Genomic DNA, 25,724 nt, shown 5'->3' with positions numbered 1-25,724 from the left:
GGGGAATAGTGCTACAGACATCCCATCAAACGAAACTTTAGACTTCGATAGACCAGAGGAGTTGACAATAAATGAAGGGAATCAATCCAGTGCAGCTGCTGAGACTGGTCAACTTAAGCATATGCAGACATCGGAGGAAATTACAGGGTTTCCGTCGCCTAATGTAACTAGATTCAAATCAGGGAAGAAGAAAAAGAAAAAAAGAGATGAGATTGTAGAGTCTCAATATGGATCTGTTGATCTGGATGTGAGTTCTATGTCTCAGTTTGATGCTGGAGTGTTTGAGCAACAGGAAGATCAGGTCAATGATGAAAGGCGGAGCAACGACAGTGCAGCTGAACATTTGAAAGGTAAAACAGCAAGTATATTTAAGGTTGCCAAACGCAAGAAGAAAAGTCAGAATTTAAGTTCTCCTCAAATTCATGACATTATTGGACTGGAAAAACAAGTATCAGGCATGCAGTCAGAGAACACAGCAGAACCAAATAATTTCAGATGTTCAGATGACACTGTTATCACAAAGGACAAAGGGAAAAGGGCAAAAAAGCAGAAACTAAAAGAGCGAAAGAAATTAGAGCTTGCTTCAGATATCAAGGACATTGTGCAGTTTCAATATAGTGAGTCACAATCTACTGATTTGCCATCTAGAAGAACAAAAAAGAGAGCAAACAAGGACAAAGAAAGAACAACATTTAGCTCATCAAATGAACTTTTGGAGCACATTGATGGTAGATCTCCAGAAATGAGAGGAAATAATGTGATTCAATCCAATGAGGCCACTGAGCAGATTGAGCATTTACAGTCATCAGAGGGAAATACAAGATGTCAATCACCCAGTGTAACTAGACTAAGTTTAGGGAAGAAAAAGAAGAAAAAAAGGGATCGGAGTGAGGAACGTCTGTATGAATCTGTTGATTTGAATCTAGATGTGAGTTCTGTGTCTCAGTTTGATGTCACTGGACTGAGAGCTCAAAAGATGATTGAAAGAAGGCAGAGCAATGCAGCTGAACATTTGGAATGTTATGCAGCACATGTTTTAAATGTTGCCAAACACAAAAAGAAAAGTCAGAATGCAAGTTCTCAATCTCAAGTTGATGACCTCATTGGACTGGAAAATGCTGTGTTAGACCCACAGTCAGGAAATACTGCAGAACTTAAACGGAACAAGAAGAAAAAGCTCAAATTAAAAGAGCAGGTGGATACAGAGACTAATACAGTTACTCATAGTATGGACAATGTTCATTCTGTTGAGACGGATCAGTTCAATGAGTCACAAACTACTGAGCTGACACTCAAAAGAACAAAAAAGAAGAGAAAAGACAAAGAGAAAAAGACTGCATACTTACAGGAGAATAGTGCTACAGATACCCTGTCAATTGAAATTTTTGAAGCTACTGAGACTGATCACCCTGAGCATTTACAGACATCAGAGCAAATTGAACAATGTCTGTCACCTAATGTAACACAATTCAAATCTGTGAAAAAGAAGAAGAAAAAGAAGAATGGCACAGAAGAGTGTCAGTATGAATCTGTTGATTTTGCTCTGTATGCGACTTTGGGGTCTCAGGTTGATAATGTAACTGATAGATCAACTACTGAACAGTCTATTGAAGAAAGGCCAAGTGATGTTGAACATTTGGAAAGTAATACAGAAGCTATATTAAATGGCACTAAACGCAAAAAGAAGAGGAAACGGTCAACTTTTTCTATTAATTTCAATTCTGACTTTAGCTCTTCCTCTGCACAATTGCAAGAAACCGTAACACCTGAGAGGAAGATGAAGAAAAAAAGATTCTGATTGCATTACAAATCATACAACACAGCAATGCATACCGACAGGCCACTATTATTACCTCATTGTAAGATTCTGGGGTTTCTGCAGATAATACAAAGGATAAAAAAAGAAGAGGAAGGTGTACACTGAAAATAAGGAAATCTCCATGTTTCCTAACACTGACTCACCTACAGCGATAAATCGAGATGACACACCCAAAAGACTAGGTGTCATGACAGAGCAGGTTCTGTTCAAACTGAGTTTAATGGGAATATCTTTGTTCAGTCATAAAGAAAACATGATACATATGAAGAGAATAACCTAAAGGAGGGATCAAGAGAACCGTCTATATTGGCTGATGTGTTGTTGCACAAACAACATACGAAAAGACAAAGGACAGAGTTTCATTCATAATGATGGTGCATTTTAGCTACAAGAAAGAACATGATAGAATGATAGAAAATAATTTCACAGAGGTTGATATGTTGTTGTATTAGACCTCCGACCTTTAGACCTTCAGAAGACAGACAAAAGGTAAAAAAATATATATATATATATATATATTTGTAAAAGATTTTCTTTTCAGGATGAATCGTCATAAAAGATTAATAGGAAAGCAGTAAGAGTTTACAGATAAAAACAAATGGAAATGTATAAACCTGTGATGATTTTTTTTTTTTTTTATTAAATTTATATTTAAAGAACTGTTTGTGATACTTAGCTTGATTTCATTTAAAGCAAGATGAAAAAAAAGTATGAAATGTAAAAAAAAAGTATTTTGGCAGTTCATTGTATTACAAAACATATCTGCTGAAATAACATGCATACCTGTATATTATTTTTCTTTTTGTTTTGTAGATATGTAGATGTGGATCAATGGATTTATTTTAAATTAGAAAATATAAATTCATTCAATTTATACATTATACACTTTCAACTAGACTGAGCACAGAATAAGAAAAGTTATCATCTGAATCTGTATTTTTATTGACAACCAATGTGTTTGGTCAGTATAATTCTGACCTTAGCATAAGCATATAGTGTCCATAATGGAAATAGAGAAATGAAATATAGGTTTCCCCCATGTGATAAACACATCTTTACTGACCTTATCCATTCATTTCTTTTTTCAAGAATGACTACATTGCAAAATATTTAAAAATGTTTGAAATGATGATGATATTTTAATGTGATGATTGGTTTCCTGTCGTTTAATTTTTCTGAGGGCTGAAATGGATTATAGCAATTTTCAACTATATGACTTCTGTGGATAAGAAAATATATTTTTAGAAATGTCTTTTGGTTCTGTCCATGCCATGTAAATCAATAAGCAGCAGAACTGTCTGGTTATCAACATTTCTTCCGAATAACTTCTTTTATGTTCCACAGAAGTAAGTCATTAAATCGTACAGGTTTGGGACCTCATGAGTAAATCATGACAGAATTTTCATTTTGGGTGAGCTATCACTTTAATCATTATATAAATGGTATTTCATAACAGCACCTCCAGTCCTCGAATTTAAATGCATTATTCGAGTGAACCCATGGTTGGAGATTTTTAGGTGATTCTGCATGTCACGTCATTATGCCAGTAATGTGACCTTATGAATCATTTAATGAATAATTTACTAAAACAATTAGTTAAACACATTGGTTTATTCAGGAGTTTGTTGCTTAAGAAGTGCAAATGTTGAAGTTCTGTTTATTTTTTACATATTTTGTTAGTTTATCATGTCTAAAAATCACTCACAATTGTGCTATTGCTATGAATTTCAACACTACTGTGATTACTTGCAGACAACAGCACTCTGGTGTTTTCTTTGTTTTTTTTATAACTTGACAGTCTTGTTGAATTTTGAAATGCTTAGCATTGACTTTATTCTAAGAACATTTAAAGGGGTGGTTCGGGATTTTTGACATCGGACCTCATTTTTAAGTCAGCCTGGTTGTTATTCATCAGTGGAGACATTTTTTTTTTTTAATTATCCAGTCCTTATTTTTGGATAGTTAGCCGATGCTAGGTTAGCGCGAGTCAATGGTATATGTTAGCCAGCCATTAAAAACCGTTTTACCCACTCCACAGTGCACCAAACGCAAATCAATTATAACACTAGACTATCGATGTATATGTCCGTTGAGAGAATAATGTTAGAAATCAAACTTACCTTTCATCACATTGCATTAGTTATAATTTGTTACCTGTAATCATAAGCCTTGTCTACAGCAGCAGCGGAGTGATATTGATTACTTAGGCAACCGAGTGAGCCGGTACACACACGACGCAAGTGTATTTACCTGTGTTTACTTTTTGCCGCATTACTAACCGGAGCAAAGTAAAATTCCGCAGCTGTTGAGAAACTAGTTCCTTTGGGATCATTGAGATGAAAGGTAAGTTTGATTTCTAACATTATTCTCTCAACGGACATTTGCATCGATAGTCTAGTGTTAATTGATTTGCGTTTGGTGCACTGTGGAGTGGGTAAAACGGTTTTTAATGGCTGGCTAACATATACCATTGACTCGCGCTAGCCTAGCATCGGCTAACTATCCAAATATAAGGACTGGATAATTTTTAAAAAAAAATGTCTCCACTGATGAATAACAACCAGGCTGACTTAAAAATGAGGTCCGATGTCAAAAATCCCGAACCACCCCTTTAAGTCCATTAACAACTATTTTATATACACTCCCCTTTTCTGTTATCAAGAACTGTCTTTCATCAATCAGTCCTCATATTACTGTAATTGTGAATTCATCACAGAGTTCTCGCACTGTTCATCTAGAATTAAAATTAGCTGCATTACACCAGTCTTTAAGAAGCCTGGATGTGATGTTTCTGACTTAATTATAGGGCTATTTCTAACCTTGCATTTCTGGCAATGGTCCTGGAATGTGCTGTGGCTAATAAGTTACACAATTTCTTGGCACTAAACAGTATACTTAAACCCTTTCATTTAGGTTTCAGAACAGGGCATAGTACTGAAACAGCCTTGGTGAAGGCCATAAGTATTTTGGTCTTGTTAGATGTCAGTCCTGCCTTTAACACCATATTCCATTCTGTCTTATTGGATAGACCCAGCCAATTGTGCATCTGGAATATTGCAAGACTTTGATCATTTATCTTTTGTGCTGATGCAAAGGCTCATAACACGGCCTCCCAGCTAAATCTAAATATATTCAAAATAACTATGCTGCTATTGTGTTCACCCATACCTCTCCATGTGAACAGATTACGCCACTGCTCTCACAGTTGCACTGGCTTCCCATTCATGCTTGAATTAACATTAAAAGCATTACATTGGGATGGCACCAGTGTACTTTTGTGATCTCATTAGTCCATATACTCAGTTACGGTCTCTCCGTTCTGCTAACACTTTCACTTCATTAGCCTTAATACGATTTCATTCAAAGCCCCCAAGTTATGCTTTTCTTTCACTACCAGAAATGATCCAAATTTAGAACATTTTAAAAAGTTGCCAGTTATCCTCTGGGCAAACCTGGTGTCAAAGGCCGACTCATAGCCTGTGGCAAAAATGAGGGGACACGAACAACAGGTATAGGCCAATCAAAAAGGTTTTCTTTATTGTAAACCAAAAACTATTAACTTTAAACAAAGAAAATTAAATAAGGTGTGAGAATGTCATAATGTAAGGTGTATGTAAAGTGCAGGGATGCGTGAATCTGTGTGTTTGAACATGACCGAGTGGAAATTAAGTAAAACTACAAAGGAACAAACAAAACAGGACACACGTCATTTTTATTTGTATTTTAATACATCTGATTCCCATTTTAGAGAGAGATTACTTAGTAATAGCCTATATCTTAAACCCCATTAACGTATTTTTATTTGATTCGCTTTGCTTTCATTTTTAACTTTAATTTGATTTGCAGATAATGAGTTGTAGTAGCCTATAGCTACTGTTCTCTGACAGCATTATAGACTTGTTTTCTTTTAAGTTGACCTACTATTGTACATTGTACCTTGTGCATAGGCCACCAGCTCGTTTTTATTTATTCTCCGCGTATAATCTCATGTGACATTCTTGTGACCATGGCGAACATGCAGCCAACTTGCAAATGTTGAAATCCAACCTATGCGCGTTTAACGTAGATGACACGTACGCACTTAAGCTTGGGGCTTAGGCTTACCCTTCAAATAACCATTATATAAACAGCAGTCACATCGCGCCGACGGCAGTTGTGTGGAAACTTTGCGCTCTGTATTTCATGAACCGCGCACGTCCGTGCAGCCATCGCTATGAGTTCGCGTACTAATATTTCATATTTACAAGAAGCCAAACGAGTGGCTATTTTTGGAGGCACACATGGAAATGAGATGTCCGGCATTATGCTGGTAAATATGTGGATGCAAAATGCAGCCGAGATAGAAAGAAACAGACTGGTGACTAAGCCGTTCATAAGCAATCCCAGAGCAGTGGAGAAATGTACCAGGTACATCAACACGGATTTGAACAGAGCCTTTACGCCCGAGAACCTCAGGTAAATATCGTGCGATACGTTATTTTCTGTACTGTCTGGCGCGTTTATGAATAGCAGTTTTATAAAACTGAGCAGTATTGTTGTGTTGTAAGAACAATGGTCTTTAAACTGTAGCAAAACTTTTGTTCGTGTGTGTTCGAGGTACATTGTTGCATTTGTGTTGTTTATTGTTAGGCTACCATATTAGTCAGCTCGACGTCTTTGGCCGCTGTGTTGCACCTCTATTTTTTCGTCTCGCGCTGTTTTTAAGTGAAATCATTTTAGGAGCATTGGGTTGAGCTCAGTCTAGATATTTTTAAAACACATTATCTGTAAACGTCTCATTTAGGCTACGTGACACAACATCACTGACTCGTGCGATAAAGTATCAATGGAGGGAGCGAGCAGTCAGCTGAGCGGCTCGCTCAACATGACTTGAGAAACATGAGTGAAGCATGATTGGGGTCATGAAGAGCCTTAATATTGCATCATAGACAACACGTAACAAATGCTGATTTCCATGACAGTGGCGCGACTTTTTGAGGACCTTGGTGCTTGAAATATTTTAAATAAGTGTTTGTTGAATTTCAATTTAACTTCATAAATGTGACATTTTACAGTGTCAGTATTTAAGGGAATAAAGAAATTAGAATGGTAAGAAATTCTAGGTCTAATTGTAGGCTAGTTAAACAATTTGCAAATAATATTTTATTTAAAAAATATGTACACATTTGCTTTCATTTGAATGTATGTCTAATCTGACATAGACACAAAACGTTTCTTGTTGCATTCAGTTATGAATGACATGGATCATGTAAAATAAATCATTTTCAATTCAAAATGTCGAAATTCCAAAAAAATAAAAATAATATATATATATATATATATATATATATATATATATATATATATATATATATATTAATTACTGTGGGCTGATGAACAAATCTATCATAAGATAGTTGTCAAATATTAAATGTTTAGCTACTTACATCTTAGCCTATGCACTTTGGTTGTGTTCGAAATCCCCCCTAGACCCTCATTCACTATTCCCTAAATTACTTCACTAATATCATTCATCTGAAAACTGATAAATGCTGCCTTCGGAGGACGCGTTCCAAGGTAGGAAGGCATTAAGGCCCGTCCGAATCCAATTTTAGGTTCACTTCCTATCTCCTGAGAGACCTTCATCTGATTGATTTTTGAAGGCATCATAAATGTATCCTCTGCTGCCTTTGATATCCCACAATCCTGTGCTTTCCATTCTGTGACAGCTGAGCTAGAAAAATAAAGATGGTGTCTGAAATTTGTGGTTGGTGGTAAATAGATGTAAATGTATGTTTTTGACCAACGGTTTCAACTTTTGGTGTCATTTCTAATGAGAAATTATTATTGTAGTAATTAAATGCTTGCTTAGTTATCACCAAAGCTCTATTTTGATCATTAAATCATTACGCTGCCTCAGACGTCTGTCTGAAATCAGTTTTGTGAGGTACCTTCGTGTGCAAACGCTGCCTGCAAAGTAATTGCCTGATAGGGCAGCGATGCAACAAGTCAGCTGCCTAAGTTTTCGGATGCAGACAATGAAAACGAGTGAGAGAATTCGGACACTTTGTGCACTGAAATGGCTACCGTTTTATATAGTTTGTGCCTGGTGTTTAATAATCATTTGAAACTTAGAAAACTCTAGTAGTAAGATGAAAAGATTAATCTTGAACTCTGTCATGGAAACTAGCATGTATAAACATTAATTAAACTATTCAATAATCAAGTAAAAAGGAATTTATTTGGCAGTCACCATGCAGATCTATCTATCTATCTTCACATAAATTGGTTGTCTGGGAGGGTAATGCTTTGTAAAAGTAAAAAAATGTTAACATAAGATATCTCTTTAAAAAAATAAAAAAAATGGACTTTTGCAAATAACCTTTGTTAAATTTATAGAAGTATTTGTTAATATTAATGGACCAGAGCTTAAATAGTTTTATTTTTTAACTAACAACTAAAAAAAATGTATAAATACTAACAAATTCGTTATTTCAATTCCTTTATTATCCCAGTAAGCTTTGTACTAATCTTTCTTCCTCTAGTATCAGAAACAAGTTTTTTTTTTTTTTTTTTTTTTTTTGTGTTCATTCTCATCTGAACTTCTGTTCATTTTGAGTTCATTTTCACCTGTTGCTCTTCCTGCTCTGCATTACGCTACAGCCCCTTTTATTGGGCTTGGCCCCGAATTGTTACTTGCCGCTATATTTTTCTTTATTTTTCTTTGACAGTTGTGCTTTTTCCCTGAACATAGCAGAAACTGGACCGTACAGAAACTTTGATCCTAAAACCATGATAAGAACAGAACCATGAGTAATACACCCCTAATAAATAAATAAATAAATAAATAAATAAAAATATATATATAGCGATCCCTTTATAATCACTAAAAAGCTGTCACTCATCTGACGCGATCTCAAAAACATTGAAGCTGTCTACACTGCACAATGAATCTCTTTTTTACATAATGTCTATACTTTGTTATAATGAGAGGATTCCCAGCATGCAGAACTCAAGGAAAATTAATACCACAATCATCTAACCTGTTCAGCCATTTTTTATTAATTCTAAGAATACAATTTTATTGTCCGGGGTAGGGTAAATAATTTTTTTACTGTACAGTACTATTCAGAGCATGTAGCCAAAATCTGCATGATTTGGGACTCCAGTAAATGAGCATGAACCACAAACAACTGTACATGAGAAACAAAGACTTTATTAACTAGACTAAAGACTAATCTAACATATACACGCACACATGCATACAGATTAGCAATGGAGAGAGAGCTGAAGCAGAATACAGGAAAGAAAGAAGTTCAGCATTGTTTGAAATTCAGCAGATCAACAGCCTTGAGCAAACCATCAGTTATCTAACCCACCCTTCTTAAAAGGGGTAGAGAACTGATGAGAGAGAACCAATTTGAGTCAGAAGATCTTTGGTGAATTGAAGACAAGGCTGCAGCCTGGCACAAACTTAGAGTCAGCTTCATCATCACATCAGACATTCTCAGAATCAGGCAAAAACTGGGGGATCTTGTGATAAGTGATCTTTTAAAGTGTGATGTCACACCCTCTGGAGGTGAGTGAGCCAATAAGAAGTTGCTTCTTTGGAGGGTAACTTTATGACTCTTTGTTCTCTAGCAGGACATTAGCATAAGGAATTTTATTGGGTTTTTAAGAGTGTAATAACTTTAGACCAACAACGTACTCGGTTACTAACGTAACCTCGGTTCTCTCTAGAAGAGGGAACGAGTACTGCGTAAGATATCTTGCGCTAGGGGAAAATCCTTTTTCCGCGAGATATTGAAGCCAAAAATTATCCTTAATTTTGTAATAATGCAAAACGCGTTGCGGCAGCATGCAGACATAGGCGAGACAGCTATTGGCTGCTCTGCGGCAACTGCAGCAGCCTATCGAGCGAGGCGTGACGTCAGACCCAATCAGGGCACTTCGCGCCCGCTGCGTCACGTCCCGCCGAAATGGGCGTGGTCTAGGCCTATAAATACCGCTCGCAGGCAGCTATTATCTGGTTTTTCATCATCGAAGCAACCAGAGCGTGTGCATGCACGGCAAGATACGCAGTACTCGTTCCCTCTTCTAGAGAGAACCGAGGTTACGTTAGTAACCGAGTACGTTCTCTTACGAGAGGTCTCTCGTACTGCGTAAGATATCTTACGCTAGGGGACCCAATGCAAAACGCCGTGCATGCTGAGATCTGACACCAAAGACCCAAGGGCGAAAGCCCGGGGTACATATAGTGCACAATCACTCAGGGAACTCACAGGGAGTCCAGGAAGAGGGAGGGGCGAAGCCGCACTCTTCCACATATGGTAGCGTCGCTGAGACGCGAATTTCATCATACAGACAGGGCGGGGTACGGCCTGAACTGATGGGGGAATGTGGGTCTTACACAGTTTGCCCAGGCACATCTCGTGCTGCTACTTTTTTACTGTCGAACATTGAGCTGTGCTCAGTAGACGCAGCATTCTGAGCTGACGCATCAGGTCAGATAATACTGGTAAACTTAGACCGACAGCAGCCTGGCCTGCAGGGCGGGAACATCTAGGTTATAAAACCTTATAAATGTAGACGGGGAGGCCCAGCCTGCCGCCATACAAATATCTTGCAAGGCAATCCCACTTGACCAGGCCCACGAAGAGGCCATGCCTCTCGTGGAGTGCGCTCTGACACCCAACGGGCACTGCATGCCCTTGGAGGCGTATGCCAGCGCTATAGCATCAACTATCCATCTGGATAGGCTCTGTTTTGACGCGGCTAGTCCCTTAGAACGTCCGCTAAACGAAACAAAGAGCTGCTCCGTCTGTCTGAAACCAGACGAGCGAGAAACATAAGCTCGTAATGCCCTGACTGGGCAGAGGAGGCTCGCGTCTCTTTCCTCATCAGGGACCGGTAGGGCTGACAGGGAAATAACCTAAACGGTGTGTTGAGGGATTTCGGAACATAACCGTGCTTAGGTTTGAGTATAACTTTTGAGTCATTAGGCCCAAACTCCATGCACGCCGCGCTCACAGAGAGCGCGTGCAGATCCCCTATGCGCTTCACCGAAGCGAGAGCCAGCAAAAACACCGTCTTGAAAGACAGGTGTTTCAAATCGATTGACTGTAAAGGCTCAAATGGCGCACCTTTCATGGCTTCCAGAACCGTAGAAAGGTCCCATACGGGGACTGAGGGAGGTCTGGGAGGATTCAGTCTCTTAGCCCCTCTAAGGAAGCGGATGACTAAATCGTTCCTTCCTATTGACTGACCAAGCGTTGTTTCTGAGAACGCTGCTATAGCCGCCACATAAACTTTGAGCGTGGAGGGGGCCCTGCCCCCATCCAACAGCTCTTGTAGGAAGGAAAGCACCTCCGCCACACCACAGTCTGTGGGTGACACACCACGGGCTGTGCACCAGCCCGAAAACACTGACCATTTCGAGGAATAGAGTCGTCTCGTAGACGGAGCTCTAGCCTGCGTGATCGTGTTTAATACTCCTTCAGGGAGTCCAACATGTACCCGTTGATGGCCCAGACATGAAGGGACCACAGTTCCGGGTGAGGATGCCAGATCGAACCGTGGGCCTGTGAGAGGAGGTTTCTCCTCACTGGTACTGGCCACGGGGCAGTACTTGCTAACTGCATCACGACTGGGAACCAAGGTTGGTTTTTCCAGAACGGTGCCACCAGCAGTACTGAGCATCCTTCTTCCCTGATCCGTTCTATCACCTGAGGCAGGAGAGAGACGGGGGGAAAAGCATAGAGCTGGCGGCGGGGCCACACATGGGCCAGCGCGCTCCTGCTCTTTGAGAAAAATTCCTGACAGTGAGCGTTTTCTTGAGACGCAAACAGGTCTACTTCCGCTCTGCCGAATTTCTTCCACAGCAGTTGGACTGTCTGTGGGTGTAGAGACCACTCGCCTGCCGGAACATTGTTCCTGGACAGTCTGTCCGGTCCTATGTTCAGGAGCCCTGGCACGTGCGCTGCTCTAAACGAGCGCAGGTTGCACTGAGCCCATACCAGGAGGCGTTCTGCCAGCCTGTACAGGTTCTTGGACCTGAGGCCGCCCTGGCGATTTATGTAGGACACCACAGACATGTTGTCCGAACGGACCAAGACGTGGCGTCCTTTTATCTGGGGACAAAAACGCGTCAGCGCGTTGTCTACTGCCAGCATTTCGAGGCAGTTTATGTGCAGGAGCTTCTCCCGTTCCGACCACTGGCCGAAGAACGGTCTGCCCTCGAGCAGCGCTCCCCATCCCGAGGTGGACGCGTCCGTGGACACCACTTTCACCCTCGAGGAAGTCCCCAGGCTTACACCTAATTGGTACCAGTCGTTCGCTCTCCAAGGTTTCAGAGCCGTGACGCACTTCTGATTGACCCTGAGGCGAAGCGAACCGGATGCCCACGCTCTGCGTGGGACTCGCGCTTTCAGCCAAAACTGCAGCGGGCGCATGCGGAGCAGGCCCAGCTGGAGCACTGACGATGCTGAGGCCATGAGACCTAGCATCTTCTGAAATTTCTTGAGCGGGACAGACGCGCCGCAGCGAAACGCGTTCGCTGTGCGCTGAATGTCTACCGCGCGCTGTGGTGATAGTCGCGCTATCATGGACAGCGAGTCCAATTCTGTGCCCAGGAAAGATATCTTCTGACTGGGTAACAGAGAGCTCTTCGCCCAATTGACACTGAGACCCAAATCCTCGAGGTGATCGAGTAAAATGGTCGTGTGTTCTATGAGCACTGCGCGAGATTGCGCTAGAATCAGCCAATCGTCCAAATAGTTCAGCACTCGTATGCCTCTCATTCTGAGGGGTGCGAGCGCCGCGTCCATGCACTTCGTAAATGTACGGGGTGCCAGGGACAAACCGAATGGCAGGACTGTGTACTGATATGCCTGGCCCTCGAAGGCGAATCTCAAATATCGCCTGTGACGTGACGCTATCTGTATTTGAAAATACGCGTCTTTCAGATCTATTGACACAAACCAATCTCCTTGGCGAATCTGCACAAGGATTTGTCTGGTCGTGAGCATCCTGAACTGTCGCTTCACAAGCACTTTGTTCAGTTGCCTTAGATCTAGTATGGGTCTGAGACCCCCGTCTTTTTTTCGGTACCAGGAAGTATCTGCTGTATAGCCCTCCTTCGCTCTGAACTTGAGAGAGAGGCTCTATGGCCCCTTTGCTCAGTAGTTTCGTCACTTCGGCTCGAAGTAAATGTGCTACTTCTGTTTTTACCGTGGTCTCGACGCGCGCCATATAGCGGCGAGGGCGTCGGCGAAACTGCAGCGAATAGCCTCTTTTTATAATGTTCAGCACCCACTTCGAAACCCCGGGCAGCTTTGCCCATGCGTCTGCATGGATAGCTAGGGGTTGAATACGAAGCGCGCTCCGCTCGCTCAGCGATGGAGAGGCTTCGGCGTGCTGCAACACAAGCATCGCGCTCGTGACATTTGAGGCATGGGGTGCGCTGATAACAGCGGGCAGATTGCCCGCGCTCGACTCCTCTGCGGTGGTCAGCCGCGAGGGGGAGGGCTGGGCGGTTCCCGTGGGAACTGTCATGTCTATGTGTGGATGTGGGCGCGGGACAGCGGGCACATCTATCACACCGAAAACATCGTTCGCTTGCGTGAAGCGAGTGCACGTTGGTTTCGTTTTTACAGAAACCATGAGACATGCACAACGCGGAGTTAGTGGGCACTGGGTAGTGGGCACTTTCACCATGTTTGAAGCGCAACCGATCTGAGTCGGTTTTATGTGCGCGAGCCCTGTGTGACAGGCTGTGCTTGTGTGTAGGGATGGGCACTGGGCAGTGGGCATTCTTACTACACATGAAACACCATCGGCCGTGGCCGGGACACCAGAAAATACACTCTTTTGGGGATTTATCTGGGTAGCCGTGAAAACGGCATTTGTGTGCAGGCAAGCGGGTGACAGAACCGACTTGTTGGCTGCAGAAAACACTGGAACAGTCACATTTGCTGGAACTGGACGAGCGAATAGCTTTGGTGTGAGTCTGGCCGCAGCGGGACTTAACCCTCTGGGGTCTGAGAGGTTTTTGGGGTCCTTGAGATGTTCTGACATGCCCTGACATTTGTGCTTTTTTCAGTTGCTTATAAACATATTAATGGCAAAGGTGTAAATTCACTCTATTTAGCACAAACAGGGCTACCATAATATGTGAACAACTTGCATGTACATGTTTGTATTTTTGAGAGAATAATGTTTATGCATGGTTTTTTTAAAAACAAAAAACTAAAGTTTCTGAAATAAGGCCATAAAACACATTCTAAATATATGTAAATAAGACTTTTGACTAATGGATGTCATTGCCTACTGTTTTTTCTTCAGAATTATGTGAAAATCATCCTGCCTTATCATTCACATAACACAATACATTGATTTAAATCTTGTAAAACACTTTTTGTTTGGAAAGGCCATATGCGGGTGGGCGTGATTCACACCTGCAGAGTCAATGGGGCCGCATAATGAGGCTGCATACGTAATGAGCCTTTCATTCAGGTGTGTGACTGAGCCACAAGAATGCAAGGACAATATATAACTGGTTTGTTGTTTTTTCCACAAATTTTGCTTGCAAATTGTACAATATCCAAGGTAAACATTTCTAGTAATTGTGCAGTTAATTGTTCTCATACTGTCAGATTTGGAATATATTCTCTTCCCAAATGTGTCACTAATAAAGCATAATAAAATTATTTAAAGAGAAGACTTATAATGACCTTTTAAGATTTTGTTTACATCTATCCTTATATAGGCCTATACATACGTATATATATATATATATATATTAAGGTTATACAATTACAACAACATTTAAAATTGTAACAGTATTTCCAGTGTAATCTTTCTTTGTATTCGCGATTCATATTAAAACAGTATTTTTGCCAGCTGTAGTAGCTCCACAACAGCGCGCATCTGTGCGTTCATTCATTCCGATTAGAACAAAGCAAACAGAACTGACCTATTCCTCAGCGGGATCCGTTTGCTCCTCGAAATGATACTTCCAGAACTTCTGAGGTACATTTTTGCAGGATTATTATCAAGATAGTATTATTCCTCACAGCATCGTAAAGTACATACGTCTGAAAGTGAACTCGCGGTGTGTGTTATCCAGCTGATGTGGGCGTTTCACAGGTTTGTGTGGATCGGCTTACATTTGCGTTTGAATAGCGCGCTCTCTCCGTGGGCGGAGCACATTATAACGTAATTAGCTGAGATGAGAACGACTGACATCTCTCTCTTTGCATACATATTACATAAACTGTGAATATTTGTTTTTTATAAAAATTACTTCATTTAAAAGGAGAGAATTCAAGCGTCATGTCTGTATGCCTGTATGCCTGTTTGACTGAGTATTCGCTGAGTTATGGTTAATTTTCGGACGCGTTTCAGAATGGACTACACTGAAAGAGAGGAGGCAGAACTCGCTTCGTTTTTATTTTTCTTTATTTGGCAAAAAGCACAACACTTTGTTTTTATTGTGAGTATACACAAAAATAATACACATTTAACAGAATCTATTGATGTATGAAACTCCAATGAAAAATCTAAGTCAACAGAGTATTCATGAGTTTCTTTTACACTGCTAAAAAAAAAGCGAGCTGGTATCGCCGGCGATACGGCCGACCTCAGGGGGTTAAACACCGTCGTTTTCCTAGCTGTGCTAGGACGACTTCGGGGCCTCGGGCTTCACCGTAATCCTAGGTCGCGGGCCACGTACAGCGGGGCGGCGACCGGATGAGCGGGAGCGCGGTCTCGCGCTTCGGGCCTGGCGGCGCTGTGAAGTGGAGGCAGTGGACGGTGGCTGTGGCTGTGAGCTCTGAGCAGACGGTTTCGCACGGCCTGCTGCAGAGCTGGAGCGCTTCGGGAGGAAGTGCTTCATAGCCTGTGACGCTTTCTGTACCTCTGCGAATCTCTCCGCGAAATCCTTGACGGAGGATCCAAAGAGGCCTGTGGCGGAAAGCGGGGCGTCGAGGAACGCGGTGCGCTCAGACTCGCCCATTTCCGAGAGCGTCAGCCAAAGATGTCTCTCAGTCACGGTGAGAGAGGCCATATTCCGTCCAATGGCTTGCGCTGCAGACTTAGTAGCACGGAGAGCGAGGTCCGTGGCACTCCTTAAGTCCGGCACGCAGATCGCGTCAGGCCCTTCCTCATCCAGCTTACGGAGGAGATCGGCCTGGAAGATCTGAAGCGTTGCCATGGTGTGCAGCGCTGACGCAGCTTGCCCGGCGGCGGAGAAAGCGCGGCGGAGCAGGCTTGACGTCGTGCGGCAAGCTTTAGAGGGTAGGGCCGACTTAGCACGCCGTCCAGCAGAGGGCGGGCATAAGTGGGCCGCTATCGCCTCTTCGACCGGCGGCAGCGAAAGGTATCCTTTGTTCTTGGCATCGTCAACAGCGGAGAATGCCAAAGAAACAGCAGGACGCACTCTAGCCGAATAGGGGGCGTTCCAGGACTTGGCGACTTCTTCGTGTAACTCAGGAAGAAAAGGCGCCGGTCTGGACGCAGGCGACGCGCGCTCCCCAGGCAGGAAAAATCCATCCAGCCGGTTGTGAGCGGGCTGCTCAGGCGAAGACCACTCAAGGCCGAGGCTCGCCGAGGCTCGCCGCGGCCTGTGCGAGTACTCGCGTGAGCTCCGTCTCGATGGATGCTCTCTTGCCTGAAGACATGCGGGCAGGGGGCGCGGTGTCCTCAGAGCCCGCCCAATCCTCACTGCCTGACGCCAGGATAGAGCAGGAATCATCCTCTCCCAGCAGGGCTTCCTCATCCACGATGTCAACGGAAGCGGCGGCAGACGGCGGCCGCTGTCCGTCAGGAAGCGAGGGTGACGAAGCCGGGGAAGCAAGCGGGCGAACCGGCGAGCTTTGGCGGCTGAGGGAGGGTTCCGGGGCCCGCTGGGCACGGCGCTTCTTACGGCGCGACGCCGCGGCGGGCGGGGGAGCAGTCTCGGTGAAGAAGGCTAGGCGAGTCCTCAGAGTCGCCATTGCCATCAGCTCGCAGTGAGGGCAGCCGCCGTCAGCGAGCGCGAGAGCTGCATGTTCCTCACCCAGGCAGGAAACGCAAATCACGTGGCGGTCCCCGTCGCTGAGTGTGGCTCTGCACGAGCCGCAGGAAGGCATCTTTAAAAAGACGCTAGCTCTTTTAGAATGTGTGTCGCGGCGGCGACACACACACACAAAAGTACAGAGTAATAGAAAGGATATAAGCGCCGGAAAGCGCAGCAGGAAGGCAGGAAGGCGGCGCGGCCAGCGACTTCAGTGACTCGTCCCGCTGAAGGTGCTCTCTCTCAGACGGCGCGGCTTCTTCTCCGGCTCCAGCGATGCGTGTGCTTCGCTTGAAGGATGAAAAATCAGATAATAGCTGCCTGCGAGCGGTATTTATAGGCCTAGACCACGCCCATTTCGGCGGGACGTGACGCAGCGGGCGCGAAGTGCCCTGATTGGGTCTGACGTCACGCCAGGCCTCACTCGATAGGCTGCTGCAGTTGCCGCAGAGCAGCCAATAGGCGCGCGAGCTGTCTCGCCTATGTCTGCATGCTGCCGCAACGCGTTTTGCATTAATACAAAATTAAGGATAATTTTTGGCTTCAATATCTCGCGGAAAAAGGATTTTCCCCTAGCGTAAGATATCTTACGCAGTACGAGAGACCTCTCGTAAGAGAACTGTGCAAAGTACAAACGTCTCTCTTTACTGCTTACATGCTATCATGGAAAGTTACATGCTTAACCTGCACATGACAGCACAGCACCCTGGGAAACCACTACAAAGACAAGAACCTTCAAGATTCTTATAATACTAATGTGTTAGCAAAATGTAATGTAAATTAACAAATAGGGAACAAAAATTGGAGTCCATAGATACCAAACTTGCTACACATGTGATTTTAGTTAACTGTTTTTAAAGCATTTAAAAAAAAAAATTGCCAGCCACCGCTAGCGTTTTTGATCATTTTTACAAAAATGTAATGGCTCCCATATATTTTGATCATTTTCACCAAAATGTTATGGCCCCCAGATTATGTTGTTGTATGAATATCTTAGCATATATATCAAAAGTCCCTCTGTTTTTAAAGTGCCTCTGCACTCAATTGGATAGAACTACAACTAATCAGAGCAACGGAGTAAGTGTCGTATGTTCTTCATTCATCTTTCCGATCGACAAATGCCTTGATTGCGGTTCTTTGTTCCTCTTGTAAAATTAATGTGCAGTCGATATCTTCTATAACAGACGCGATGGCGGAATCTACACATGATGTTTCATAAACAAAGTTCGGGAGGAGCACGTTCAAATAATCAATCCAATCAACTTTTCATCAAACAATTACATATCAGCATGAGAGGAAGCATATATTTATTCACTCTGTCAACTCACCTTACATTCCTTGACAGTTTTCAGCATCCCTCCACTCACTCTTGGCTTGTTCTTCCACAGCAAGGAATACGGGGGGGAGTACTTTGGGTTTGGGCCGAATACCGAGCCCAGAGCCCTGTCTTCAGGCAGCACGCCAAATATGCATTTATTCTATATGACTTATTTGTAAGTGTGAACTCGTGAAATCTGGACATGTTACTAAATAACAATCTGGCACTAAAAATAAATATGGGAAAGAAAAGTCAGCTAATAATGTCAGCTAGAACCTAGGGATGTTAACCGATGACCGTTTGACCGATGGTTGACCGTATCAACGCTAACCGATCAAAGTTGTCGGTAGTCTGTAAAAAAAAAAAAAAAAAAGTGATCTCTAAATTAGGCTATTATAGACAGTGGACTAAACACTACTACAGTTAGCCATCTCATTCCAAGATCTTTTTGTGTGAAGTGAACAAATCCCTCACACTCAATTTTTCATAACTCGCCTGTTTGTACTTAATAAACCAATAAAAACATTTGGCGCGAGGTCACAGCGTTTGGGTTCGCGCGCTCACAAGGTTTGCGAAAAGTAAAGGCTACAGGCTAAAACACTCGAGGTTAGAGCCAGGGCAGACGACAGGATGAAGAGTGCAAAGAAAAGTAGTGTGTGGGACTGTTAGGGGTTAACAGTTTAGGACCCATGGACCAGATGTTTGAAAAGAAGACCCGGAGTCAGAATTATAAAAAATTGAAGAAAAGTTTTACTGAAGATAGTTTGCAGTTTCATCAGCAGAAGTCAGCTTCAAGACTCACACAGGAGTTCGTAGGCCGCCCCACTTACAGTTACAAAGATCACAGCAGTTATACCATTTCCAAGGTCTAAGCTACGTCATTGCTTACAGGCTGAATGATTCTTATTGGACAAGAAATTGATAAACATAGTAATTTTCCACACATATACAGATAGACAGAAGCATATCTCCATAGATTATGCCGCTGACACTCGGACCCTGAAGTTAGGCACGTCATGACCTTCCAGGTCGCAAATTTGGGTTGCTGGGTGCCAGCATGTCTCGAGCAACAACTCAGTCAATCTCCAACAATGCCAGTGGTTCCTTAACCTGTAAGCAAGAAGACTAACACACACACCGACACACATCTTTTCCAAGGTTGGATTTGGCCAGGCTCTAACTATAAACAGGAGTCTCGTCTCAAAACATCAAGATAACAAGTTCTTTCTCTCAGAATAGGACACTTTAGTCTAAATGGAAACTATAGGCTTTAACTGACAAATGGTACCTTAAACTATAGACTTAAATGACCCCTATGGGTTTTAACATGTTGAAGACCTTTCTCAAACACAAAACCAGTCCCTATTTAATTTCTGGAAGCTGGGATAAATAGGCAAGCAATGTTACTGCATTCAAATATCAAATACTGACATTAATGAATACATGAAAAGAACATTTCAGTAATCACACTGGTAACTTCTATAACAAAGTAAAATCTCCAGAGAAGTTATTCAACTCATTTGATATTTAGAAGGAAACATATTGATTAATACCTTGATTATAATCACTCATTACATATACATTGAAGCAGCAGTGGATTCCAATCCACTCCCTTCAGTCCCCCGTTTTAGACCAATGTGGGGTCCTAAACACCACATCTGGTCTTTCCATAAAGGCTGCTTCAAAATGTTTGGTTTCTGACCCATGCTCCTCTATCAGGTAAATTTTTTTATGAAACAGACAATATATTTTTCCTTTTAAGGACTTAACATGAACATAATATCCCACATAGTATTATTGATCTCCAGAACCTGCTGATATAGCTGTCTTTACATGTCTTACACAACTGTTATTCATCTTGGCTAATTTGGAATTATCATCAACTTAACTGATACAAAAAGTACATATTTATTCTCTGGAAGCCGGGCTAAATAAGCAAGCACTGTTGCTGTATTCCTAGCATGGGCTAGACCCGCAGTCACTACTCAGATCCTAAATACAGACTATAATCATTGTCTATAATCATAAATACCAGGATACATCCATAAAACTATAATTTCCAATTCCTTTTATCATAAACTAAGAAAGATAGTTAATCCATTATTTTCACTACCCTATTATAGACCCTTTAGGTTCAAAACACAATGTTTGTCAAACTGAAAATAAACAACAACAAAAAATAATAATAATAATCCATCTAAGTACTTTAAGTCTCTACTGAATTCATCCTTCAGTTTACAGTCACATAGCATGTAACATCTTGTACTTTTTTTTTCAAAAATAGAAATAAAATAAAACAAATTCACATCATCATTTCAATCATTATTTTACCACTAAAATATAGAATTGTTCCCCATTCTGCTTAATAAAACTTTTGTTCATTCCTTATCTTTATATCACGTTAATACCTGTTAATCATACTCAATGCCTTATTATTTTTATCTGAAACTCACTTTTCAGACCATTTCAACTTAATTTGACTGAACAGGCGTTCATAAATAGTTCCATAAATTCTATCAGAAATTGTATTTTCATAACATACATTTTTCTACTATATTTCTTCTCATCTTTCCCTATTTCCCTACATGCCAGTTCCTTCTGCATCATTTTCCTTTCTTTTTGCTCTACCTCATCTAACCAGTACATTATTGTTTTCTTACAATCCCTACACACACTAGTCTCATACAACAACCTTTTTGTTTTTCACTTCCCTCAAGTCACTTCCCTTTTACACAGTCTCTCAGCGCTGTCAGTCTAGTGACACTTGAAGTTCCCTCTTTAGGGAATCATGGTATATTATTAATTCTTCAATACCCTTGTTTTCATAACTTTAATTTTAACTTTATTTTCCATTATAACTTCTCACATTATTCCTCTATCAAATGGTTAGTCTGAAAATCCCCCAAAAATATTATTAGTATTGTCTCAGTCTCACTTATCTTTACTGTTTTTCACAAACCAAAATATTATGTTACTCGAATCTCAACCCTTAATACAGCCATATAGCTGCTTTCTCCTTTAACCTTTATTACCTAAATTGTAGTTTTCTTAGACATCTAATGTCATACATCAATTTAATGGATTGAGAAATAAAACTTTTTAGAAGTTATATCCACTCCTCCTCTGTTCGTCCACCGGCCTTTCATAAAAATGAGGGAGCCCTCTCTGGATAATTTGGATAGTGACTTAGCCAATGTGTCACTTTGTCTCTATGCCATCAAGTCTATTATTTTTATGTTTACATTATGATCCTACCTATGTGTCTTATTTAAATTTAGACCCTCAGTTGAATTTAGACAAGAGTTTTTACCCCATAATGGATGACAATCTTCAATTTCACAATTCCAAATTACATAAATACTAATCCAGAGAGTAATTCAGATCAGCATCATAAATGACTAAAGTAGTCATAATTACCAGTAGTAGACAGAGCTGGAAAACCAATTCAATTAAAGCTCGTCCCATGTTCTGTCTCGTCTTTTCATCAGATTGATTCAGAATTATCAGCTTCTTTAAAGTTTGTCGTTTCATTTAACCCATCTGTAATGATAAAACACTCATTCCAGAGGTTAATGACACAATATTCACAAAATCAGGAAATAATAGTACCACAAACTAACACATACAAGACATGAAGTGCAGTCACCATCACACACATGCATTCTAGACACACATATGCTCATTTTCAATGTTCACTTTTTTTATATTAACTCTAAAAATATTTACTTCACATTTTTCTTTCGGTTTTACCTAATTTTACATAGTCTCTTAACCAGTTTCAAAGCATTTCTGTTCATTATTCATTTGATTTTAAAAAAGTCAGCTGGGTTGTTTTGGTTCATTATCATTATTTTGCTTTAGCTTGCTTTAGCAGGCCAATAACAGAAAGACAGACAGAGTACCATCCCTTCCTCCACAACAGTCTCTATCATTATATTAAATATCATATTAAACAAATAATCTTTTCAACAGCCTCCTAAGACTGTAGCTAAATTAATCATAGCCTAGAACCCTTAATAGTTCACACATGTTAAAATACAAATGTTTAACTCAAATTAGAACCATTACAACAATCTAAAATACATTATGCTATGAGCATTTCTAAGGTTATCTTTATTTTAAATACTCAATTCACCTAACCTTTAAAGTTATCCAGACTTTTTCTTGAATCTACAAAAGCTGTCTTCATCTTTAGCCACCACCATGTCTAACGACCTTCAGGAGTTAAAACTTTCTTTTTGACATATTATTTCAATATCAACACTTCCATAATTTTTTTTTTCCTTGCCCATAAGGCAACCAGCATCATGTTCCTGATATAAATTAAGTTTTGTTACTGTCTCCACAACATAATGACAATCACCTCACGGTCTCAACTGGCTCTTGAAAGCCCATTCCCATTAGCTCTTTATCTTTAATCTCCATCAGGGTGTTGTCCCCTGGCACAGTTGCACTTGTCACAATTAAAAAACAAGCCATAAAATGAATGTGGTTTCTGGTGTGTGTTATGGAGGAACTCTCATTTCTGGGTCAGACATGCCGTAACTCCTTACAGCTCCATCCCCCCTTAATGATATGCTGACGCTGGTGGCCTCTCCCAGTCATTCAGCGCCACTCTCATAACCAACTCACATAACACACCTCCATTCAGGAGATGCCCAGTGTTTGTTACGTGACCCTCTGTCTTAGGTTGACCTCTGGCCCTAGAGAATCTTACCCGTCTATGAGTGATATCACTTCGTGCACACTGGTAACCGCTCTTCCCCATAACAGAATCTTTGACCATTTTCTTCAACATAATCAGTTCTGGAGCTTAGGAAAGGCACACTCAAGAGTCACCAGAGCCATTCGGACTGCCTAATAGTGTTAACACAGGGAGGCAGGTTAATAACAGCAAATCGGCAAAATCGCAATACTGAGCTTATACTCAGTGAATTTAGTTATCACAACGTCCATTCAGTGTACTGTTACATCTGTAGCCGGAGCCATCAGCCCTGCATGGTGGAGACTAAAATGAGACAAAGAAGTTACTGGCCCTGAATTAAACTAGTCAAAAACGTCACTTCGATTGTTTAAGACTTCTTAAAAGTCATTCAGTTTTACTTTTAAAACATTTACAAATTTTCTTTTTTTATGTATGAAATCTGAACTGCCTGTAGCATGATTTCTTTTAACATCTCCATGTCTATGATTTTTAAACTGAAACACTGTGCTTCACTATAAATAGCTTATTATCACTTATGACACAGGCTCAGATAACAGCTTTTAGCTGACTTTGAATGAGAGAGAGACTCTGAGGCATTCAGGACTGGTACACTGCACTCTCATCAACTTCTAAAATCAAACTTTTTTTTTAACTATCTTATAACTCTAGCCCAGCGTAAGGCATCTTTGCCAGAATTTACATGCGTTTTCAAATAAACATAATTTTTATATTTGTCTTTTGCCCACATCAGGGAATTTAGACATTACAAATTTCCACTCAGATCGTGTCTCTGTCGCACTGGCCGTTTCAGCCAATCACAAGCTTATCTTTTGAAAGCAAAACATCAGCTCCTAGTCCTTTCATGGTCAACACTATTCCTCCACGTTCAAGACACTAACAAGCTGTTTGTTTAATCAGATGCCTTTCTACATATTTTACATTTAGCAACTGTTAGTCCAGTAATACTGCTTTTACTTATTTGATCACATTTCATCTCAATTTTAGTTGTCAAGTTCCCGTTGTAGGATTCACACTAACTTTGAGGAGGCTAGCACTCTCCGCTTGTGATGCATCTTTTGCAGTTATCATTGTAAATCATTTATGAGACTAGTCTCTCAATATAATCTAAACCCTTTCTAAAAGTGTTTCATTAACACACAATCATCCCTTTAGTTACTTTTATGTATTTTGCAACTCATATTTTTAGTCATCATCTGTAATTTTACATCAACCTGTATTCATCAATTCACTTATGAAAAATATTATTATAGATCTTTCCTTCAAAAGGATTCCCTTAAGACTTCAATATTTTGACCTTGTTTTTATCTCTTATTCTTTCTCAGACGAAAACTTTGATATCATCATTTAAACACTGATCTAATTTCAAACCCACATTAATACCAGAAATTTCTGTTACTTTCACTTTCACTTTTTTTTTCTTTTTTTTTTACCTTCTGAGTGGGCATTTACAATTATGGGCTAATGGCCCTGCTGACCACAATTAAAACAACTCTCTGTCATCTGGTGGGTTCATGTGTCAGCCACAACTACAGCAGCACACACCTTTACTATAGTTTGATCACTGTGAGCTTGCAAACGGCTCAAACTTACTGCACACCCTTGAAGCAGTGTGTCCCAATCAGGAATGTAAACACAGCAGTGATAAGCAGTTCTCTGTATTCTTTTACACCAGTGGCGTATTCAATAGCCAAATCATAATCTTCATCATTATCATTGGCAGCACATTAATTTTCATAAGCTGCACAGAAAATCACTCAACATATTCTTAGGGGTTTTCACACTGTTTCCGTTTAACTTAAATTACATTTGTCCAAGGAAATGATCCCAGACCCATAATTACATTTACTTGCTTTTTGTAATTATCTTAAGCAATACAAGGATAAAAATTACAAATTTTCAGTTTCATTCTTTGTGTAGCCAGTCAAGTATTTGTTTAAATTTCAAAACAGAATCAAAACCCTGACTACCCATTTTCTTAATAATTTCACATTTCTTTGAAGTCAGAGCATCAGAGCACAGCTGCTTACAGCGTTTGCTCTCTTCTGTCTCACTATTTGTTTCAGGACTGTTCAGGTTATTGATCAAGTTACTCAATTTGTCTGCCATATCTTAATCACAGTAGTTCAAACTCACCTGAAGTTATTGCAGAAATGGAGGCGGCGATCTTTGAACAACACAGCTTGGCTTCTGCATGATGAAACTGCAAAGTATACTCCAACATGACAGTTACATATACTGGTCCACGCCAATTTGGGTCACAACTTTTTTATTTTTCTCTCGGGATCATTCCTGATGCATCCCTGGCAAACAACCCTTTTTTTGTTAGTATCCCTAACTGCCTAATTCACTAAATTCGGGGATCCCCTATCTGAGATGGAAGAGATGGAGTAGGTTTGCGGCGTCCTGGACCTTCAATCCAGGGACGTACTCTGCTGGGGTTTTGCTACACCAACAATGCCCAGCGGGGCCCCCACAGAGCACGCTTCGCTTGCGCTGTCTGCTCTTGTTAACTTTAAACCTTAAACAATGCTATCAGCGACTTCTTATACTTTAAACTTAGTATAATTAATCTTCACTCTCCTCATCGGAGTGAAGCTCTCCACTCGCCTCGTCGGAGTGGAGCTCTTCCGTCCCCCTTCACAATCTCTTCCATTCAGACAGCACTACCAAATAATTCTTTCTACCTTGTTTGCTGATTTGCCAGGGGTGTCACCAAGAATAATTGCCCGCATTCTCCACCATTACTGTTAGGGGTTAACAGTTTAGGACCCATGGACCAGATGTTTGAAAAGAAGACCCGGAGTCAGAATTATAAAAAATTGAAGAAAAG

At 41.1% G+C, this 25,724-nt stretch overlaps 2 protein-coding genes across 3 annotated transcripts in view; both read left to right on the top strand.

Annotated features, from left to right (window-relative positions):
* pho (phoenix) overlaps positions 1 to 2,307 on the top strand; it is a 44,661-nt gene extending 42,354 nt beyond the window's left edge. For both annotated transcript variants that reach the window (XM_084412851.1, XM_084412852.1), the window contains one exon: positions 1 to 2,307. This exon is cut by the window's left edge and continues 1,649 nt beyond it. In XM_084412851.1, coding sequence (XP_084268977.1) covers positions 1 to 1,798 — 1,798 coding nt within the window. In that variant the 3' untranslated portion in view covers positions 1,799 to 2,307.
* A 3,587-nt stretch (positions 2,308 to 5,894) lies between these two features.
* aspa (aspartoacylase) overlaps positions 5,895 to 25,724 on the top strand; it is a 63,033-nt gene continuing 43,203 nt past the window's right edge. The window contains exon 1 of the mRNA XM_084415431.1: positions 5,895 to 6,274. Coding sequence (XP_084271557.1) covers positions 6,033 to 6,274 — 242 coding nt within the window. The 5' untranslated portion in view covers positions 5,895 to 6,032. The remainder of the gene's footprint in view (positions 6,275 to 25,724) is intronic.

The sequence above is a fragment of the Rutilus rutilus genome, assembly GCF_951802725.1.
Source record: "Rutilus rutilus genome assembly, chromosome: 7".
NCBI classification, from domain to species: domain Eukaryota; kingdom Metazoa; phylum Chordata; class Actinopteri; order Cypriniformes; family Leuciscidae; genus Rutilus; species Rutilus rutilus.
The sequence above is the reverse complement of the archived record's forward strand: the minus strand, read 5'-3'. Positions and strand labels throughout refer to the sequence as shown.